The sequence below is a fragment of the Nymphalis io genome, chromosome 6 (assembly GCF_905147045.1).
Source record: "Nymphalis io chromosome 6, ilAglIoxx1.1, whole genome shotgun sequence".
NCBI classification, from domain to species: Eukaryota; Metazoa; Arthropoda; class Insecta; order Lepidoptera; family Nymphalidae; genus Nymphalis; species Nymphalis io.
The window spans coordinates 3644658-3662649 of NC_065893.1; the positions used below are offsets into that span (position 1 = coordinate 3644658).

At 36.6% G+C, this 17992-nt stretch overlaps 1 protein-coding gene across 1 annotated transcript in view; it reads right to left on the bottom strand.

The window, feature by feature from the left end:
- Nucleotides 1–1523: 1523 nt before the first annotated feature.
- Nucleotides 1524–17992, bottom strand: part of LOC126769091 (uncharacterized) — a 202949-nt gene continuing 186480 nt past the window's right edge. The window contains exons 3-15 of the mRNA XM_050487630.1: nucleotides 14647–14768; nucleotides 10615–11427; nucleotides 10349–10489; nucleotides 10009–10133; nucleotides 9720–9848; nucleotides 7319–7487; nucleotides 7018–7181; nucleotides 6619–6786; nucleotides 6245–6447; nucleotides 5839–6004; nucleotides 4767–4900; nucleotides 4213–4324; nucleotides 1524–3900 (exon numbers count right to left, since the gene is read on the bottom strand). Coding sequence (XP_050343587.1) covers nucleotides 2323–3900; nucleotides 4213–4324; nucleotides 4767–4900; nucleotides 5839–6004; nucleotides 6245–6447; nucleotides 6619–6786; nucleotides 7018–7181; nucleotides 7319–7487; nucleotides 9720–9848; nucleotides 10009–10133; nucleotides 10349–10489; nucleotides 10615–11427; nucleotides 14647–14768 — 4024 coding nt within the window. The 3' untranslated portion in view covers nucleotides 1524–2322. The remainder of the gene's footprint in view (nucleotides 3901–4212; nucleotides 4325–4766; nucleotides 4901–5838; nucleotides 6005–6244; nucleotides 6448–6618; nucleotides 6787–7017; nucleotides 7182–7318; nucleotides 7488–9719; nucleotides 9849–10008; nucleotides 10134–10348; nucleotides 10490–10614; nucleotides 11428–14646; nucleotides 14769–17992) is intronic.

Here is a 17992-nt window from a genome sequence, read left to right on the forward strand (position 1 = left end):
TAACTATATTATATTACAAGAAATCTATTTCGAATAAATTCACATTTTAATGATCTACAAAACCATTATATAGTTCCATTGAGTCTAATCATATTTATATTTTAGATGTAAATTTAACACATTACATAAGGATTTTTGAGAAATTAAAATATATAGTAAAATGATCTCTGAACGCTGCATTTTGTCTGTAATTGAGATTTCACTTGTTTGTCATGAGCATAACATTACCTTCCCGAGTTTGCTTATTCATACATACATTTTAATATTAAATGTCTTATTATTAAACGTGGATTAAATATCGTTACACTAATTATTTTGACTTTTCATTTTATATCAATAAAACTTGTTATTGTGTGTCATTGTAAAAAAAATTTTTTGTTTATTTGTAGATAAGGCAGAACAATTTAATTTACACCTTTAAATAAGAATTTGGTATTATAATGCGTGTTAAAAATGTGTCTTGGTTATTGTGAAAATAATTCATTTATCCTCTTATTTCTTTTATAATATGTAATTATTTAATAAGCGACAACCAACTGACTTATTCGCACATAATCCACATTTGTTACAGAAAATTTTAAAATACAAATTTGTAACATTTCCGATACTTTCAGTATCGTCTTAGAAGTTGTTTTCTATACAATACAATACCTAGTTTTAATGTTACCCTTACCTCTCTACTACGAAGCTCATAGACGCTGCAGCCACAAAGCCTTCGCGACCTTTCATCATTCAAAGATAACGGAACACTTTCTGATATCTGAGATAGAATATTATTCCATTCCCTAGCTTTTATTTTGAGGAGTTTTCATTGATATTGTACTTAAAAAATATTACACGTTCTTTTTTCAAATTTAAATTTTTGTTATATAATTCTAAAAAAACATAGATTATTAACACAATGTTGGCACCAATATAATTAAGTTGAAAAGCCTATCTCTTCTATTCGTATAAAATTATGCATCAGGCGAAAAAGAACAACAAAAAACATTTTTGTACCAAAACCGATAATAACAATAACAACGAATTTACACATTTATTAATAATTATAATATCTATATGTATCGTTATATCATTCTAATACATAGACACATATAAAACTGATTTCCATCCCAGATATAACAGAACAAATTATGAATAACAGCTGTTGAGTTCGTTCATTTGGAGAGACAATTTTGTTAGCGGAATCGAATATTTATAGAAAAATATGATTATGTCAAAAAAGTTTATTTAAATTTCTTATATTTATCGTGACGTAATTTGTTAATTTTAATCAAAACAGAATTCTATTTACTTTGAAAAAAATATTTAAAAAATATATTTTATTATGTAATAATAATAATACTGTTCAAATTATTTTATTGCATTTTATATTATATCAGTTTAAAAAAAGATTTAATATTTTTATATATACTGTCATTATTGATGCACTGATATAACTTCAATAAATATTTTAATTAATCTATAGAATACTGTTTTGTTAAAAATGTATTTTGAGACGAACTAAAAAATTATAATAATATGTTAATGATTTGGAGGAATATTAGTGCAGAGTACTTTATATAGACATTTATTAATTTTAACAGATTGACATATTAATTGACAGCTATTAGAAAAATAACAAATTAACATTGTACTAAGCACATAAATTAATAAAATTATTTATATTGTTTGTCGCAATTTCATCGATACAAGCTTATTTTAAATAAAATGGACATTTTTTATTGCGTAAAAGAATAAAATTTCACGTAATAAAATTAATATATATAATATACATATATATGAACACTTTACATAAGTATGAGTAAATTTGTACAATAGGTACATAGTATGTAGAAAAAATAGAGATTCATTTATAGAGATCGTTCAGTGAAACTAAACCATTGCCAGCAAAATTATAATAATTAACTTACAGTTAAACCATGTATTTAGTATATGAAGTTTTTTAACGTTTTCAATTATAAACGAAAATGAATTAACATAATATATTAATCAGTAAAGTGAATAACTTTTTTTACATTAACTTTAAAAACTTATATAATAATAATAAGCCAGCTCAATATTAATATATATTATAATTTGTAGTTATTTTATAGTATGTATGCTGAAAGCCAAACAAAATTAGTGTTTTCCCATGACGTTCCATCGACAGAACTGAGCAATGGCCTGTTTCAGTGGCGCATTTTATTCCTAATAATAGAAGCACATTACAATATTTACATCGGCCGCCAATAGACCTGCGAATATCTCATAATATACACATCGATTAATCATAACTCGTTAACGGTAAAGACTAACCCTAGAGTTCCGACCGGAAGCGAACTAGTTGTCGATAATTTTCAAAAAATCTTCCGGTGAGATTTGAATACCCTCGACGGCGGACCCGTCTGTCGAATTCGGGACGGTGTTCTTGAGTTCGCCGAAAGTGTAGGTCGTCCGCTTGCCGCGGCCCCGCGCCCCGCGCGCCAGCGACGCCTCGCAGTCCAGTGACGCGCGCTTGCTCCAGCAGAACGGCTGGCGCGGCTCTGCGCCCGCCGACATCGGCATCGCCAGCTGCAGTCGCGACCGACTCAGCTCGTTGTCGCTCAGTTGCCGCTTCAGGCGGTCCTTCCCGACCACCAGTTGGAAGCCCCTTGAATTATTGTCGATAGGTTGCGATTTCTCGAGTTCGACATCGCCGAGTTGCCTCGTCGATTTCGATGACGATGGCGCGTTCTTGAGACTTGAACGCGACGGTTTATCGATTAAGCTGTTCTGACGTGACGATTTACTCGAGGTCTTCGCGACTGCCTCGCGGCTGCTCCCTGAGGAGCTACTCGTGTTTGTCCGACAGGTATTCGCATTGCCCGAGTTGTCTCTCCTGAGAGTTTCTATTATGTTGTAAAAGTGCTCAGACTCGTTGGTGCTGTTGTTCCTAGATCGGCTCACGTTATTAGTACTATGTCTTTGTGGACGAATTTGAGCTCTAGGCAGATGACCATAGCTGCTTTGCCTCGAAATACCGCTCGTGGTTTGCCTTCGTGGCATACTACAACTTTTTGGAACGAAAGAGTCTTGGTTCGCTAGCACATTCTCGTAAACGTGCGTGTTGTCGAAGTCCTCGTGAGATATAAGATTCTGTCGACTCTCTGTCGTTTCGCGTTTCTGACCCACAGAGTTACTTTTTTTATGACCGGTGCGAATTTTTAAATCGGGTGTTTTTTTCCCTAACCTACAGTCACTAGCGCTCCGCGGCAGAAGATTTTCGTACCCGTGACTACCACTTTCTTGCTTTGCCTGTTCAGTTTTAGGTAAACTATTATTGTCAATATTACTTACAGACTGAGAATATGTGGGTGTCTTAGAACTATGTTTCGCACCATCGGCTGGGCAAGTCAGTTGAGGCAAGATGTCGTGCTGTTTCCTGTCTACGTCGGGCTTAGAAGATTTGTCGAGCACAACCTTTGTTTTATCACTCTTACAAATTTTAACACTGAATCTAAAGGGTGGTTTAAAAACAACTTGTAATCTAGTTTTTTCACCAGAGAGCAGATTAGATGCGCTTTTGGACGGTCTAGTTTTTCTGGTAACCTTCGGTGCGGGCCTATGTGATCTCTCTGTGAGACCTAGAGGTATAGACTTAGATTTAGGGATGACAGTGGGTTGGGGAGAGCTGAGAAGCCACTTCTGTACTTTAGTCAAAGCTTCCGTGTCTTTGGGCGGGGTAGACGCGGAATGTTTTTGTAAGGAACTATAATCGATTGTTTCTTTCTTAACTTTCACTTTACGTTTCTTAACTTTATTCTTATGTTTTGATAGGATCACATGTTTTGGAGATTTGCCTTCAGTGTTTGTTACCACTGCTGTACTTTCTTTTGCTACTTTATGCGGTTCATCTAACTTAGGTTGAGTGATTGGCTTCTGAAAAGAAAAAAATAATTGTGATTCTCATTTTCATTCATTTTTATTAAAATAGTAATAATTATAATGTCCTCCAGACCGATTTCGGCCAAGGCGGCTAAACTCAAGAGATTAGCCAGATTTATATTGGCTCGACCTAGGACTTGAACCCGGGGTCACCGGGTCTGCGACCTTCCATCCAGTCAATAGACTAACAAGGCAGTCAGGAAAATAGTATAAAGCTAAGGACAAAATAGTATAAACGTTACAGATTAAGAATTTTTAAGAAGGTTATTATAAATTAGAAGAAGAATCAAAGTGCTCTTATCTTACCCTTTTCTTTAAATTATGTGAAGGAGACGCTTTATCGCCTTGCTTTGTCTCCTTCTTATTCCGATAAGCACGTGTTCTCAAAGCGACTTTCTTCTTTAGAGGTAGTTTAGATCTGAGAAAGATATAAAAGTGTGAAAGATAATGTGAATTGTACTCTTTTTTATTAATTTTTTTTTTTTTTTTATAGAATAGGAAGTTGGACGAGCATATGTGCCACCTGATAGTAAGTGGTCACCAAACGCCCTTAGACATTGGCATTGTAAGAAATGTCAACCATCACTTATAGCCAATGCGCCACCAACCTTGGGAACTAAGATTTTATGTCCCTTGTGCCTGTAATTACACTGGCTCACTCACCCTTCAAACCGGAACACAACAATATCAAGTATTGCTGTTTTGCGGTAGAATATCTGATGAGTGGGTGGTACCTACCCAGACGAGCTTGCACAAAGCCCTACCACCAGTATTATTTTCTATTATTTATTAATCTTTTCATAAGCCAGAATATATTTTACGTGTCATTTTCGGGTGTTTGTATATTAGTTAGTATTTACCTGACGGCAGTGTGTACGATAAGCCCTTGATCAGCGGCATCTGGCAAGCGGACGGTTTCAGTGGTCGATGAATGAATGATTGTGACTGATTTGATTTTCTTTGCGTGACGGCCGAAGAAACGGGTGCTAGCCACCTGTAATTACAATAACATAATTTCTTTGAAAAATTGACCTCCTTCAAATTACAATTATTTTTGTATAGCACTAGAGTGATTACTTAAAAAGGATAACAACTTAGATTAATATCCATTATATTATATTATATTTATTCGAAGATTGTTTCCTTTCTATAGCATCTAAGTGAAGAAAAATATAGCCACTATTATTGTTCATAAATACATATATATATATCGAAATACTTCACCACACACGAGCGCACAAAATGTATCCTAATTTGTAAGGTAGTTAGGTTTTTGAGCACTATTAGTTTTTGTAATATAACATCACAAATGACAAAAGTACGATATTAACAGTATTAGTACAAAAGGCGTATTATAAATACTATATTTCTAAGTATGAATCTTACCCAAGCGTGTTACAGGAAAAGGTTATATATTGTGATGATCGAAAAAAAATAATATTACAAACTTATGAATTAATTCTTAGCTGTAAAGTGGCTGACAGTTCAAAGTGATATTATATTTATTTGTTACGATATTGTACCTGTAATGATTTGTCAAGGTCTTTATCTTGAGTTCATGTTATATTCTTTTAATTATCTTTAAAACTGTTCTAGCACACAATTACGTATCACACGAAAATGTACCTTCTAAACTAAATTATGGGAACTAAAAATACGTTTTTTAATTTTTATCGTTGATTTCTATGGCGGCGTCAAGAACTCTGCAGGATCGCTGAAGGAAAAACAAATTAAAACAAAAATAAATATTGCACGACATAATAATAAAAATACTTCTTTTAATGTTGACATTTGTATCTTAACTACTCTGAATAACGTATAAAAACCATTACAGTTTATATTTACTTTTATAAATTCATCATCTTCACCAAGCATTAAAAGTTTTTTGCGAATAAATCATTTGGTTAAAAATAAAACGATTCGGTGACTGACCAGTAGAGCAATGACGGCGAGCAGGATGAGCAGCACCGCGTACCAGTGGCGGAGCACCCAGCGCTTGAAGCCGGCGATGCTCTCGTCGGACAGCAGCAGCTTGCGGAGAGTAGCCAGCGGACCGGACGGGTCCACCTCGCGGCAGCGCTGGAACACGTCGCAGTACCTGGACACGGGATATCGTTTACTTTGGATGTCGGGATGTATATTTCTATCATGAAATTAAGAAAAGCCTGATACGCTACGGTACGATACGAATTATCGTTCGTGTATGATTCGTTATATACAGGAAAAATGTTTTTTTTTTAGATCGGTATGGTGACATTACATTATGTAAAATAACATGTTGTGCGTTGGGAATGTTAGTTCGAGAATTCGTTCTCCGTTTTCCAATTGACGTACTCACCCGTTGTAGTCGTTACAGGGCGTGCCCGGCTTTGCGTACATATCCGGCACATCGAAGGGCGCGGTGTTCCAGTGGAAGGAAGACACGCACGCGCCGCCCGGCTTGCGGCAGCACAGCTCGCACGCCGAGCGCGGGTCGTCCTTGCGCGGCGCACACTGGCACGACTCCAATCCGTACGCGAGACAGATCGACCCGGTGCATTCCTACAACGGTACATTGCAATTGCTTAGAATTTAGTCGTAGCGCGAGTTTATTTTTTATAAATATAAAGTTTAAACTACCGACACTTACATTAGAATTGGTTAACTCATGACGAAAACATTTAAAGTATGTGTAGTAAGTAAGTAGTCGATGTAAATATCATCAAGACTCACCCCCATGAAGCAGACGAGCTCCTTGTCGCAGCGCGTGCGGTTGGGCTTGTGGCGGCTGGCGGGGCAAGCGGCGCGCTTGCCGTCGCAGTGCGCGGCGTCGCGACAGCCGTTGTCGGAGCGGCACTTGTCGCCGAACTTCAGCGTGCACGACGCCGTGCAACACGGACCCTGGAGCGAGCGTAGTATAATATAATATAGATAGAACACCCCGGGACCCGACACTAGCAATAAAACACTCTACTTTTATATAATTTATAAGCCTGATTAGGAAAAACATCAAACAAGTACTTGATCTTACGCTAGAACGTCTATCCCAAAAAAGCCTAGCTTTGTTAGCAGCCGTAAGAGCCTATTATTCCAGTATGTCTATGGGACGGTTCGGTATAACTTGGGTCGTACCTGGCTGGGACTGCATACGCTGTGCTCGGTGAGCGTGCACGGCTTGTAGTGCGGGCGGACGGCCTGCGGGCGGCAACACACGTCCGTGCACTCGGACGCCCAGCCGCAGTCGCACTCTTCGCCCTCCTCCACCACGCCGTTACCACAGATGGCTGGCTGAGGTTCTATAATTGTGGATTTATTTATTAAATAATTGAAACATAGCATATGGTTTGAATACATATTTGAACTAAATAAATAAAAATAAATGAATTTGAATTTGAGGTGATTATATGTTGATTTAAATAAAATATATAGATACCCGTGAAGCATCCTTTTGGTGATCGCGCTTTGTTGTTTAGAACGGGGTCGATAGCGCGGAGAGAGCAAGGTGAGAATTTGTTGTTGTTCTTGCGATCGCCGCTCGTCGCTCGTGCGAACATTATGTAATTACCGTCCTCGCCGAATGGTGTGCACATTTCAGGGTCATGCTGAAATATACAGACATGCTTTTAGAGTACATTACATAATTAAACTATTTTGTAAGTTGGCCTGAAAAAATAGATAAAAAGTTTAATTCCTAAAAAAGGCCAATTATTAAAAATAAATATATTAATTTTAAATTTAAGGTATTATCCAGCGAGTGCAAAATTTCAGCTCTATCAGTTGATCATTTAAATGAAAGAATGATTAAATTTAATTAAAAACTTGTAAAATATTATTTCAATCAACAGCCAATCGTTGTCCACTGCTGAACATAAGCCTCTCCCAAGGTGCGCCAAAGCTCCCTGTCCTCCGCCTTCCGCATCCAGTTGGTGCCCGCCACCTTCTTAAGGTCGTCGGTTCACCTGGCTGGAGGGCGCCCTACGCTGCGCTTGCCAATTCGCGGTCTCCACTCTAGAACTCGTCTGCTCCAACGGCCATCGGTCCTACGACATACGTGACCAGCCCACTGCTACTTCAGCCTGCTAATTTTGCAAGCTATGTCGGTGACTCCGGTTCTTTTCCGGATAATCTCATTTCTGATCTTATCCTTCAAAGATACTCCGAGCATAGCTCGCTCCATAGCACGCTGAGCGACTTTGAATTTGTGGACTAGTCCCGCAGTTAGTGTCCACGTTTCGGCACCGTATGTCATGGCAGGTAAGACGCATTGGTTGAAGACTTTCGTTTTCAAACATTGCGGTATAGAAGACTTGAGGACTTGACGAAGGTTGCCAAATGCTGCCCATCCCAAGCGAATTCTTCGATCGGCTTCCTTCTCGAAGTTGTTCCTACCGACTTGTATTATCTGTCCTAGGTACCTACCTAGGACAGATAATACAAGTCGGTAGGAACAACTTCGAGAATATACCTATATTCACTAACAACTTCGAGAGGTTTCCCCTCGACGTATATCGGTCCCGGCACGACATGCCTATTGAACATGACCTTGGTCTTGTCCAAGTTTATACCGAGACCGACACACCGGGAAGACTCGCCTAGGCTACGCAGCATTTCGGTAAGTTGTTCCAGCGACTCTGCTATGATGACGATATCGTCGGCAAATCGAAGGTGTGAGATGTACTCGCCGTTTACATTGACTCCATACCTAGGCACGTTGGTGAACAGTTTCGGGGATATTACATCCCCCTGTCTCACCCCTCTGCGCAGTTGGATCGCCTTCGTCTTACAGTCCTGAATGTGGACAGTCATTGTAGCGGCATTGTACAGACATCTCAGTACCTCGATATATCTCCAATCGATATGACATCTCTGCAATGAGTCGAGCACTGCCCAGGTTTCGATGGAGTCGAAGGCTTTCTCGTAGTCTACAAAAGCCATACACAGCGGCTGATTGTACTCTTCGGTCTTCTGCACAATCTCCCGAACAGTATGGATGTGGTCCACGGTGCTGTAGCCTGATCGAAAGCCGGCTTGCTCTGTGGGCTGGAAATCGTCAAGTCGTCTGGCGAGACGGTTCGTGACGACTCTTGAGTACAGCTTATACACGTGACTCAGGAGGGAGATTGGTCTGTAGTTTTTCAAGAGGATTTTATCACCTTTCTTGAAAAACAGTACCACCTCACTCCCGCTCCACGTTTCCGGGGTCTTGCAAATTGGATGACAGAATTAAAGAGGCTTGCTAGCTCTTTCAGGACCGGAGTCCCGCCTGCCTTAAGCAACTCTGTTGTGATTCCGTCATCTCCCGGAGCTTTGTTGTTTTTAAGATGTTCTAGAGCCGCCCTAATCTCGCCTTGGTCAACGACCGGGAGCTCCTCGGAGTAATGGGGCATAAGAGGGGCGCGCTGGTCATCAATACTGATTCCCACGGGTTTATCCGATCTTAAAGAGAACAACTGCCCATAAAACCTCTCTACTTCTCCGACAATCTCAGGCCTAGAGGTAAAATATTATTTATGTAAGGTAAATAGGCCACCAATATGAAAGAATACTTACAAAGTCAATACCCCGCAAAGCTTGGGAAATAAGATGTTATTTCCCTTGTGTTATGGCTCACTCACCCTTCATGCCGGAACACAACAGTACTAAGTATTGCTGATTGGCGGTAAAATAAGTAATAAGTTGGCCGTACCTACCCAGGCGGGAACAAAGTGGTAATACCACCAAGTTGTAGTAGGTAGTAAGCTTAAATAAATAATATGTGAGGCCTTATATCTTTTTTTTGGTTTTTATTTACGCAAACGTATTTTTGCGTTTCATGCTAGCGCGAAGCTATTTACCGGCGATCCAAAGTTGTGTCCGATCTCGTGCGCGAGTGTGACGTGTGATACGGCGGGCGGCACGTGCTTGCCGTAGTTCAGCAGCGTGACGATGCCGGTGTTCAGCGATTTCATACTGCCGCGGTAGTGCTGTTTATCAATTAATTAAACACAAATGTTATTTTTTATACTTGTAATGAATATTGTTTGGTAGGAAGGAATAAATAATTAAATACGGCAATAGTAATATGTCAGAAACATTAAAATTAAAAAAAAAAAACTATTTTTTTCTATTCTAAAAAGAACTTACGCCATTCTTCTCACAGACACCTCCAGCGTTTTTTAAGTCACCCGTCCACGCGAGGCCCAACGTGCCCATCTCGAAGTCACGATACGTAAACATGTACGCCAGGCAGAACGCGTCATAGTCTTCCTCTGAAAATAATAAAAAAAAAACCATTAATGGAAATATTTGTTGAATATTTCTTTATATAAGTTATCTATTTTCAAATAAAACTAACTTTATTTCATTGTTTTAAAAATACTAAAATTGCATTTATAAATCATAAAAGTTATGAGCACAATATAAAAATAGAAATTGGTCCGCAATGCTATTAGCACAATAAAGGGTATAATTTTATTGAAATTACCTGAAAAAAGTTCTAAATATTTTTCAACGCCATAGTTATTAGGAAATCTGTAGGCTGGATCTTTCAGTGCGTCTAGCGTGTGGACCTTAATTCTTTTAATCATAAATGTAATGTTATCAGGTTTGCCATCTTGATTAAAATCTGAAAGAAAATGAGTTTCAATTATTTGGTGTTAGAAAATAAATTATTTTTATTTTTAGTTTTAACTCAATGGTCGTATTTTATGAAAACAACAATACAAAGTGTTAAGTCAGAGCCGTACGTACCTGTAACTTTATAAATAGCATTAACCTTTTGCACATGTCGCGTCATGACTTCTATACAAGCTTCTTCGGATCCATATCTTTGATAAAACATATGATCAGCTTGTAAATAAACCAAACATGTAGTTTTTCTCGGATCCACCGTCGCTCTCTTGTTCACATGCCTCCCGTCGTCGCTTGCGTTCGCTGATAAGATAGTGTATCCAACCGGTTCCTTCTTAACTATATCTTTGCTAACAGTCACAACACCTGCCTTCGTTTTAATAACTTCAACATGCGTCTTTGGCTTCGGTCTCGATTCCTCTGAATCAAGTCGCACTTTAGTAATGAGGTTGCTTTTATCAATTTTTGTTTTTGGTTTTCTCGTACTAAACTTATCAAACGGATCGCTATTACTGGTGTAAGGGACGTCTAAGTCTAAAGGTAGTTCAGGATTCTTCTTTGGCTCATCGTCTTGCATTTCGTCTTCCGGAAGCCATCGCTTCTTTCGTCTATTTATTTCGCTATGTAAATCTTCGGAGTTATTATTAAAAGGTACTTCTTTAACAGTTACTTGATCAGTAAAGTTAAGCAGTTCCCCCTGATATCCGAGCTTGCCTTTGACGTGGAGTAGATGAGAGGCACAGTGCGTAACGTCACTATTAGCATGAGGATGTTCAACATCTGATCTTCTGTATATAACACTGTGCATAGAGGGGTGGTCAATATTGTACCGAGAAAGAGGTTCTATATAATACTCTTCACTAGAAGTCCATATTGTTCCATCAAATAGACCATCAGCGGTAATCACACCATAGACATGAGAAGAATCGTCATCTAAAAAATAAAAATGTATGTATTACTCATTAGCAACTAATATTAATAATATTTTAATTAAAAAAAAAGGTATTAGGGTAACGTTTAAAAGGCGTTGACTCCAAAAGCTTTTAAAATCACAAGTCAGTAGAAATGTATAAATAAATGTACGAGTATATTTTATGCAAACTAATTCGAGGTGCAAAGAGCTTCGGAATCTCAATGAATTAAAATCACAACTTGCAGTCGTAGTGGGAGGGATGAAAACCGCTCATAAATAACCTTAATTACAACTCGCCCTCGCCTTCCTTTACATTTATTTTATTGATAAAAGATAGTGTAATACTATTTTACTCACTACTGTTTAAACAGTGCGATCGTGCTTCTTTGCTTAATACATTAAAAAAAGTCTTTCAACACAGAGATAGTTTAGAAATTTTATTATTATTGTATTTTTTGTCACGATTAATATAAATAAACAAATATGTCAATTGCAATTTAAAAGAAATAACAAGAATTTATATTAAGCTATAAATACGACCTTTAGATCGTATTATATATGTATATTATATTAATATTAATATAAATTCGTCGTGTCGTATTACTCTACGTCGTGTCGTATTACTCTACTGGGTTAAGTGATTCATAATAATAAATAGAAGTTGATGATGACGAAATAAATTCTTCCTAAAAAGACTGATAATTTTTAAAGTTAATATCTTTTTTGTTTGTTCGTATAAAAACCATCGGCATATAGCAGAATAATTAACTCATAATAAAGAAAAAAAAACTTGTAAATTTCTACGAAACGTGGAATGGCGAAAAGTACGACATGACGCATCGTTGGAAGGCTGTTTAATTGTAATGTGTATCAATATTTAAATGAGTTGTGTGTTGTTGAAGACAACTTAAGTCAAACTCTCAAGAAGCATACTCCATTAAACTTGTGAACTAATTTCATCAAAATTCACTTTGTCTCGAATGTACCAGATGGGTCGCACCTCGTAATTTCGTTTTATTAAGTTTGGTACAGAATACTGAAGTTTCTTCATCCTAATTTATTATCTTGAAAGACCCGAAATATGGAAGGGTAAGATTTAAGGAGTCGTTTGAAGTTAATTATAACGGATTATTGTATGCTCTCAGAAAACAACAAATATTTTAGGATGAATATCATTCGGCTGTACTCATTTATTGAATGTAGAAAACTAGTTATTATTTTTAAATTAATTAAGAATTTTTTATCCGATCCTCTGGGCGAAAAATGAGATGAGGTGATGATATTTTTACTAAAAGTCTTTGTACTATTGCTCGAAGGTTCAACGGAACAATGACATAATTTGGAATAAGAGAAATATTTGAAACGTTTATTTTATTTATTTAATAAAAAACCATAATATCAATATATAGTATTAGTTTTTATTATAGTACGGCGGAAATTGTATGGCCAAAATCATCTAAATCTACCCAAATGTATTTATAATGTTATTTATTCGACGAATGAGATACTAAATATGTCATAAATCATGTTTAATTACATGGAGCGTAAATTACATATGCATCTAATCAAGTAATCAACACATACGAATACATTCTAATCAAAGTGTAAATTGGGGTAATATGCCGTGTCATGAATAATACATGACTATTCAAGGAATACTACGTTAAATTGACGATCAGACATAAATATAATCTTTATTTCTCTACAAGCAATATCTTTCTTTTTGCACATTAGTGAAGTTTTGAAGAATAAAATTAGTATCATGTAAAAAAAAAATCCTTTTAAGGAAGTTTTTTTAAAATAAACTAAAATGAAGTATTATAAGGACCGTTTTTATGTTTGAACTCAGGAATAATCTCAGAAGCTCCGATTCAGATTTGAAAGTGTTTTTGCGTAGATTCGTTGTGGGTCGTTTGTGGAATGATCGTAGGCTTTATAAATTATTGGCTGGGCGTTGTGCAAGCTCGTCTGGGTAGGTATCACCCATCAGATATTCTACCGCAAAGCAGCAGTACTTGGTATTGCTGTGTTCCGGTTTGAAGGGTGAGCGAGCCTCATTCTCTTCCCTCCCTCTGTGGCACTACGCTGGAGATACAAAGCAAAATCGCCATGCTGGGGATTGACGTTCGGTTCGACCTTAGTCCAAGGGTCCACAGAACTCCCGAGTTCTGAACAAGGTGCGGCGTTTTTTTACGCCACAACAACTGTGCCTGTTGTACTAAACACAGGTACGGTCTTGTGTTGAATATTGCTCACACCTTTGGGATGGCTCCGCTAAGTACCTACTGGAGGCCTTGGATTGGTTGCAGCGACGTGCGGTTCGCATTTTTGGCAACGTAAAGGTCACAAACACCTTCGAGCCTTTACAATTGCGTCGAGAGATAGCAGTGCTAAACGCTTTCTATCGACTGTATCACGGGGAGTGCCCTGAGAAATTATTCTCTATAATTCCTGCTTCCCCCTTCCCTCATAAGTCTACGCGTGCTGGCTTTCGATGTCACCGCCTAACTGTGACATCAATTCCATCGCGCACAAAGAAATTTGGCAACTCCTTTCTTTGTCGCACTTCCAAAAAAATAGAATTCTTTACATGTTCCAGTCCTCTTACAACCAGGGTTCCTTCAAACGAGGCGTGAAGAGGCAGGCCGGCAAGGCGGGGGCGGCTAGTGCAGAACATTCTTTCCAACTGTACTCGCCGTCGTCGCGTTTGGACTCTACTACCACTTACCATCAGGTGGAGTAGAGTCATTTTACATACATAATAATGTCTGCCAAATGAGCAAATCATATAGAAATTTTGTTCACCAGCTCTCTAGCCAATATTAAACTTCGTTAATTATATAAGTAAATTGTTATGTCAATAGGGTTCCGGTGCTCTTTGCTTTCAATCCGTTTATTTGGTTAGCTCGTTCGTACGTGTGAAGCTCCTCTTGTTTACGATACGATTTAATTGAAAATGACAATAAAACTAAATTAAATCAACAGAGCATTGATTATAAACTGAATTATTTAAAATAACAAAGTGTGACATTGTACAATTTATTATTAATTTCTTATAAGTAAATTATTATTGTAGAAATAAATTTTTGAATTCTTTCCGGTCGTGGACAGGTCAGGGAATAGAGGGTGCACCTGTGTTTACGCACACACTTGACATGACATTATTATTGAACAAATTTAAATATAAAATTAATAGTAAAACATGATTACGATTTTCAAAAGTTTTATAAATTTATTACCTTCTAACTTCCCTGAGTAGACATGGGCGGTGTTGTAGTCTATGGGCCCGGCCGAGGAATGGAACTGCACACCCTCCGCGAAAACGGAGCTCGGGTCTGGCTGCAGCACTAGTCGAAACTCCCTGTAGCAATCGAGATACCTTTATTAAAATATATAAGTGCGCGCAATTACACACGTCATTGACAATACATGTGACAAAAGTGAAACTTCTTGAATGTTTAAAATTATGTATCGTTCCCGTATTTTAATCTTATAGTATATATTTATAGATGAATATTGGTAATATATATCAAGTTTGACATTAATAGACTACGACACCATTTGACCGATAACAATGTAAGTTGGCTCAGATATTATTTTTTTCATGGAGAAGGTTTTTGTAGTAGTTTTTTAGCCTCATTTTAGAGGCTTATTATGATCAACTTCTATTGTTCAACCGATCGCCAAGACAATTGGTATACACATTAATACAAAGTGTACTGATTTTTGCTAGTGTAATATAAAATATTAATTTCAAGTACATTCGTAGATTCAGTGTCATTTTGTCAAATATTTTTTTGTTCTAACTGTATCGTACGAGTTCACTAAAAGAACACTAACCCTTCAGAAATAACTTCGGAAAAGTTTAATCAAAATCGTACATCGATAACTTTACTCGATAACATACTTCAAGGTTCAAAAGACATTCTCGCAGTCATTTAACAAGAAAACTTAGTGTGTATAAGACTTAGAAACTCGGGCCGTGAAGTGCCCACGTTCTGGCACTATATTAGTGTTATATAGAAATAACTTGATTTATCGTAGCTACACCGCTGGCCCATATTTTAACACCTACTTTCTATTGCTATTTAGGGACATATAATACATAGGGGAATATAAGTATTCCTAATTTATTGTATCAAAGCATACCGTAAGATATTGCCATTGAGAAATGAACAAATATTTAATGTAAACAAAAATTACACTATTCTAAAAATTACATTTAATTTTCAGTAAAATATTTAATGTTTCCGTTTATTTTATAATTGACGTTTTTTCGTCTTGTCATTATTTTAATGTCAAAATGAATACTCGTGCTCACAGATTAAAAATATGTACCTATTACATAAAAAAAGTTCTATTATTATTACTATTACACTTGTTGTGCAATATACAAACACCTATACCGTCGGTTAAAGTTAAATTAGTTAATCACTTTGATTAGCGCTTCGGAAGTTTGAGGTAAGTATACGTTTCTAATTGTCAGTTAACTGTGAGATTTAAGCGTTTGTATTTGTTGAATAAATTGACAATGGTTCCCTTGCCCATTTAATATGTAAAAATCACAATGTCACATACAGGCAAGATATCTGTTTGAAGATGTGAGTGGGTAGGACGGGCATAGATAAATTCGCGAAAAAATATCTATTAAATAGTAGGGTCTTTAAATAGTACTACGAGAAGGCCTTCTTTGTTAGTTATTCTCTTACTATAACCGAATGAACTGACTTACAAAAACAACACGGCACAAGTGACAGATAATTACGGACGGATCAAATTCCGAATTTACCAATTCATTTTACTAAGTATATAAAATCAATGGTTCTTTGTTTAAGTGACCGTAAACTGAATACATTTTCTTCGTGGAAAAATGGCGTCTAATTTTATTCATAAGGTAAGTTTGAGCCGTGTGTAAAAAGTGAGCCAAGCCAGTATCATAAAGTACTCACGTGCAGGCGGTATATCAGTGTTATACGTCCGGGTGATATATTGATGTTACACCGTGTTTACACTGTGAGATTTTTTTATTGAATTTACAAAACTATGACATGTTTTACGTACATATGTACATATTTTTTTTATCGATCGACTGACACTTCGCGAAATACATAAATAATATGAAAATCCATGAGATGGTTTGACTATATGCATGCATGCAATTAAAATTTATGAACCCGTACCTGCATGACTTACGACTAGGTGATATCACTGTACACTTATCACTTTTGAGTAAAATAAATAATATATACATATATATATTTATTATATGTATTATTCATCTCGTCCTCGGCTGTTAAAGAAAACATCACAAAATAAAATCTGCATATTATGTCGGATGTAATTCTGCCACATGAATTGCCAAATTAATCGGTGGTCGAGCAGCGTGGTGATATAAGTTTTAAAAATTATCTTAAGAGCAGATGCCTTGGCTCAACCGCGGGTCTTATGCGACTAAACAGTTTTGTTTATTTTTTTTTAAATTTGCATTCTTCTCGGTCGTTTACTTCATTGCTGAAGGTCGTGTCCACTCTGATCTAGGATCTGGGTCACGATCTCTGTGAATTTTCTCCAGTCCTTCCTGTCCTCAGCTTTCCTCAGGGCTGTGGTCACTTGGAGACCAGTGAGGTTGGTAACTTGGGCCGAAATTTGCATATTTCGTTCCAAATCTGGTGTATTTTGTGCTTGTTTACAGAAAAGTTACACTCTTCTGTTTAATGTTTATTTAAAAATATTTATAGTTGTAAATATGAACAAAAAAACAATTCGAGTGAAAAGGTTTCATTCGTACGTTTTTATTTTTGCATGTGAAGCGGTAGATCGCAAGCAGCAGACGGTGCTCGTTACACAATAAAATGTTCACAATCGAGGCGAATGAAGTGGATTGGACGAGATCAGAAGCGCCACTAACGAGCACCGTGTAATGACGTTACCACCAGTCCCCACTTGTTTGTTCTAACTTCGTTATAGGAAAACTTGTGACTTGTGACTCCTATAGGAGCAGTAGCCCTCTCGGAGTTCATGATATATTGTGTTGGAACGTGGAAAATAAAATTTGTTGCTTTTGTTGAACTAAATATTGTCAGTATCGAACTTGAGAGTAATTTCATACAAACTACATTCAAAGACCTGCATATTGGTGAAACTTGAGAATGAAATATTCTTTTCAATTGTGAAAAATGACGTACAATATATATTTTGTTATTATATTTTAAATTCATATTATTTCTTAAGATAACTTCATATTAAATATTTGGATATACATGTGTTTAAATATATGTCGGAAAATATACAATCAATACTTGGCATGCAGATTGACACATGTACGATCTGATTGGAATGAAACTTTCAGATCATGACAAATACTAGTTTCAAGATCGGATGTTGTAAATTGATGTAAGGCGATTAGACGTTTGAAATAATACATAACAGAAAAAAGGTCAAAACTTTTTATCCCAAAAAATTATGGGTTTTTTATTTTAAAAATATTTTAATGGCGTTACTTTAAAAATTATATTTTACGATAATATCTTATTCGTTTTGATATCATATTGGTAGTTAGAAAAAACTTTGAATACTCGTATTTTA